This window comes from Cephus cinctus, unplaced genomic scaffold, assembly GCF_000341935.2.
Source record: "Cephus cinctus unplaced genomic scaffold, Ccin1 Ccin1_scaffold0401, whole genome shotgun sequence".
Taxonomy (NCBI): domain Eukaryota; kingdom Metazoa; phylum Arthropoda; class Insecta; order Hymenoptera; family Cephidae; genus Cephus; species Cephus cinctus.
Window position 1 is genome coordinate 97,939 of NW_014333085.1, and position 4,659 is coordinate 102,597.

At 47.4% G+C, this 4,659-nt stretch overlaps 1 protein-coding gene across 3 annotated transcripts in view; it reads right to left on the reverse strand.

Moving 5' to 3' along the window:
* Positions 1 to 4,320, reverse strand: part of LOC107267424 (glycine receptor subunit alpha-3) — a 4,742-nt gene extending 422 nt beyond the window's left edge. The window contains exons 1-9 of one of the 3 annotated variants that reach the window (XM_025084686.1): positions 3,699 to 4,320; positions 3,261 to 3,517; positions 3,075 to 3,153; positions 2,314 to 2,491; positions 1,943 to 2,169; positions 1,784 to 1,866; positions 1,191 to 1,502; positions 907 to 1,112; positions 9 to 207 (exon numbers count right to left, since the gene is read on the reverse strand). In XM_025084686.1, coding sequence (XP_024940454.1) covers positions 31 to 207; positions 907 to 1,112; positions 1,191 to 1,502; positions 1,784 to 1,866; positions 1,943 to 2,169; positions 2,314 to 2,491; positions 3,075 to 3,151 — 1,260 coding nt within the window. In that variant the 5' untranslated portion in view covers positions 3,152 to 3,153; positions 3,261 to 3,517; positions 3,699 to 4,320 and the 3' untranslated portion in view covers positions 9 to 30. Of the gene's footprint in view, positions 1 to 8; positions 208 to 906; positions 1,113 to 1,190; positions 1,503 to 1,783; positions 1,867 to 1,942; positions 2,170 to 2,313; positions 2,492 to 3,074; positions 3,154 to 3,260 lie in introns of all 3 variants that reach the window. The other 2 variants (XM_025084685.1, XM_025084684.1) reach the window with 2 other exon arrangements.
* Between the last annotated feature and the right edge of the window lie 339 nt (positions 4,321 to 4,659).

A 4,659-nucleotide genomic window follows, 5' to 3' on the forward strand; every position in this document is an offset into this window, starting at 1 on the left:
CCCCCCCCGACTCCTCGGCGCTGCTCTTACTTAAAGGAAGGTGCTCCAGTACACGACGTTCAAGATGAAGAAGGAAAAAGGAAAGAAGAATCTCGAGACTTTGTCTATATAAATGGCGGTCGCTCTACCCTGGCAGCAAGTGTCGTATTGGACGGTTGGCACCCTGACGGGACTTCGACTTCTTTCGGAATCTGGTCGCATCGGCGTCTGCGTGATAAGAATAATAATTTCATTAAATAACATTATTTCGCAGAATATTCGAATACGACTGTTCGGGGTCGGGCCGGCCTGCCCTTCTTACGATGCGTCATGCATTTCGGACGCAGTGCTACAACTAATGGCTGCCTCTTTCGTTTCTCTAGATGTGCACAGAGTAAATATACGGGGAGCTGGTTGTTTAGATAGTCACGCAAATAATTGAACTGTATAGGTGGCACGATAAACAGGAGGATATACGAGATGCGAATGGTGCTGGACGGGAATGCAGTAGGCAGAATGCGAACTCGGTAATCCAAGTGCTAATATTTGACAGTTGCCTGCTCAACCAGGAATTCGTATCAACATGGCCGCGTAATTACGTATTATCGGGAACGATCGAATGTCTAAATCGGTATAGGCACCGGTAGCCGTACGTATCTACAAAGTTGCATGAAACTGACACCGTTGGCTGGTCCAGCTACGTGAGAAATAATGCGATTTTCGAATTGAATTATTCTCGCAAGAGCTGATCGTCACAAAAGCTCTGGCACAAGTTCTGATTGCAAATAAAGGTGAGCAACGGCAACTGTCATCGATACTCATGACTGCCGTTATCGGATCTTATCTATATAATCACGGTATACGCATAATGTGCGTATTTTCCACATAATAATATTTCAATGATAATAATTACAATGAAGAACCCACCTTGAATTCGTCTATTGCCTCGCGTAAATCCTCGTCCGAATATCCTTTCATGGCTTTGGTGGCTATCGGCCCCATATAATTATTAACCACAGCGAATTCCATGAGCGACAGAAAGACGAAGACGCTACAGGACGACATCCAGACGTCGATGGCTTTCACGTAGGACACTGGTGGCAGCGATTGCTGGGACTGGGTATTTTGCGTTGCTGCAATTTTAGTACGATCAATAAAGATTCTTACGATCAGTTCTTAGAATATATTGTGATTCTGCGATGTGGACCAACCTAGTGTCAGTAACGAGGTAACGCCTAGCGTGACCCTGGCTGGGATAGCTTCGGGTTTTATCCAAAATGCAATCCAGGACATGACAACGATCAGTGCCGAGGGAATGTACGTGTGGAAAAGATGGTAGCCTAATCTTCTGCGTAGATTGAAGACGATCTGGATGCAGGTGAAGTTGCCAGTCGAATATTCGATGGTGCAATCCGTCGTGTAATTGTTCGAGATATCGAGCTGCGGAAGTTCAATCTCAGGATTTACCACCAAAGGATCCGTCATGTTCCATACGAAAACTAGATCCTGGGTAGTGTGTGATACTGAAAGACTTCTTTTCATAAGCTATTCAGATATTATTAAGATCTGATTGTTTAGTCGAGCTTGGGTAGCGGCAGCCAGGTCAATCCTAAAATCCTAAAATCCTAAAATCCTAAAATCCTAAAATTGACACGGAGCTACAATGGATATCGAGAAGATCGCTGCGAAAAAGCACTGTGAGTTCTACTTTGATTTAAAATGAGAGCGATCGATGCCAACGGGGATTGATATGCTACCAGGATCGTCTACCCAATTTGGAGCTTATTATCGGAGCTGTACATACGGCTTTCTATCATCATTGAGCAAATTTGAGTATCGTGAGGATAAGACTCGAACTTCATTGCGCAAGAGAGAACCAGAGTCAGTCTGTAATAAATAATTGAATATGAGCTTTTACAGAGCTTTTTAGTACAGCTGCATCGACCGGAAGCGACGCACTCACTTGGACATGTAGAGTAAGGTCTTGTCGTGATAGAGCCATAGGTAATGATTGGGTATCGACATCTCGTGGAAAGTGACCTTTTTCGCGTTTTTAAAGAAGCAATCGGGTCTCCAAATGTTGTGCAGCCAATCAACGTCAAGTATCCTGTATTCCTCGGACATGTTTTCCGGCAATCTCAGTCTCGAGTCGCGCCAGCTTTGAGCTAAAAATATATCGGCGACGTACGTCTGCAACCAAGGGAAAGTAGAACGTAATGGAGGAGAGAGTGCGCACTGCGCGTAGATCAAACCCTTTGGTTGGAGCACTTTGATGATTGAAAGCAGTTTAGATTAATTTAGTTAATTGCCGGTAGCTCCGAAGAATTCGCTTACCATGGACTCCTCGTTAATGGAGTCGAGACTTAGGACTGTCACGTGGAAGTAAACGATCGTCGGTTGGCCCAGGTATTTAGGCGCTCTGTGCTTGTCGTACTGCTTCGGATTCAGTGGCAAAATGTCCCTAAGCGAAAGTGAAGCTTCCTTCCTGTGGTATTCCTCCAGCTCGACCTCCCTGAGAAAATCAGTGAACATTAATAAAGTAGCATAAACGCGAACGTCCTCTCCTCCCTTCCGAGCTTTTCCTGACGTCCTTTGCCGGCTCCTCGCCGTCCACTCCGATCCGCTTCTCGCACCGACGACCCGTCGCAAATTAGCGATTTCGATGAAACAGCAATATCGCCGAAGCCATAATAGGTTTTCGCGCTTTGCATAGACTTAAGTCACTCCGGCGACATATTATATTTTAATATGCTCCCGGCTTGACCTCAGCGCCACACACACCTTCCAGAGCGTTTCTAATTCCTTCTTACTTCTCGTAAATTCTCTCTCATTCTCTCCTGTCCTCAATCTACGCTCTCTCTCTCTCTCTCTCCCTCTCTCTCTCTCCCTCTCTCTCTCTCTCTCTCTCTCTCTCTCTCTCTCTCTCTCTCGTTTCGAGACGATCGATAGACGCTCGAAACTGAAACTGGACGCGAGAGGCAGTGGCCGGCGCCGCTACTTAGGAGTTGGCAGCCCTGCGTGCTCTCGCGTTAAACCTACTACTGGGAGTACACAGACGGTCGAGGGTCGACGGTCCATGCTTCCTGATTACTTACGGGAAGTGTAAAGCCGCCATGTCGAGTAGCGTGTAGAGATAGCAGCACAGGATCACTAGAGAGTGTCTCCTCGACATGCCTGAAAGTCAAGGGTCATTGTTGCTGTTAACATGCTGCTACGTGCCAGATGTCTAGGTGGAGCAGGTTGCCATTACTTCCTGGACATTTGAAAATCTTGTACGTTACCGATCAGCTGGACATTCTACAACGATGAAGTCCTTGCTGCTATGTTGCAGTATCTAGGATGTCCTGATGTCCTGATGTCCTGATGTCCTGATGTCCTGATGTCCTGGAGCACCTGCTTGCCCAAGTGGCGCCCCCACTTCGAGAGGCTTCGATAGGCTTCGATAGGCTTCGATAGTTGTACGTCGGTAACGAGGACCAGGAGAATTGGGACGAGGATGAGGACGATGTGGCTCGCATCGGTCGCAACAGTCAAATCGCTTAAGAGAGATCAAAGTGCAGCTGATCAAAGTTCAGGAAACGCGTCTCCTTCATTCGGTAGTGGAGAAGCGGCAAAGTGGAGAACAGGAGTCTGCGTCAGGAGACTGCGGCAGTCGGTACGGGCAAAGTTCGCGGGAATAATATATAAAAGCTTCGAGTCTTCGCTGTCTTGTCGCTCACGTGATTCTTCGAAGGGTGCTTTTCGTGGGTAAGGAATGTGACTATCCTTTCACCGGTGAACACATTCAAATCCGCAACCGGAAGCCGACTTTCCAACGTTTTCGGTTCTTCGGTACTCGCGAGACGAGCTCAGCAAATATACACGGCTGCCGGCCGACGCACGGGGTTGACTTCTGCAAACCACCCTTAGGGGCGCCTCTAAGCCAATTTGCCTATCGACTAACTGATTAAGCCCTACTCTTTCATCTTATACGTCGGGGGGTCGCACACACGATAGTGTGTGTCACCTCCAGTGCCACTTTCCAGAGACATACTTTACCACCACCTCAACGTCCACAAACTATTCTTTCGCGTGAGATTCATCGCTTTTTCATCCACCGAGTAGAACAGGATCAGCTCCCAATACCTCTAGACGGTTCTCCATACTTTCCAAGTATCTTCCGTAGTTATTCAACGGTGCCGAGCTTCGATGGACCTGGTTAAGATCCCAGATTGACTTTGGCCATATGAATGCTGGCCAACTATTCAGTCATTTAATCAGGAAGAAGGGTTACGTCTGGTCGGAGAGAAACTACGGTTAAATCCTTGGCTCGAGCAGTCGAGGGGTAAGTGGGGTTAAGCTGGTGTGGTCGCAGGGTCACGTAAAACACACTCATACGTGAAAAGCTTGTTCCTATGCTGATTGCAGTCAGGTAGCTAGCAGGACAAGCATGCATATATAGTGAACTGAGCTTGCGCCTGCGCTTTATCGGAAACAGAGTGAATTCTCCCGGGAAGTCGACACCGTGGCCTCCGGGAGCTGTGTGTGTGTGTGTGTGTGTGTGAGGAAGAGAGAGAGAGAGAGAGAGAGAGAGAGAGAGAGAGAGAGAGACATGATAAATAGTTACCAGAATACTTTCTCCTTATCCCTAAGGAAATCATGTGGATTGGGATACGGGGCATCTACTCATCTTGTCCTTTC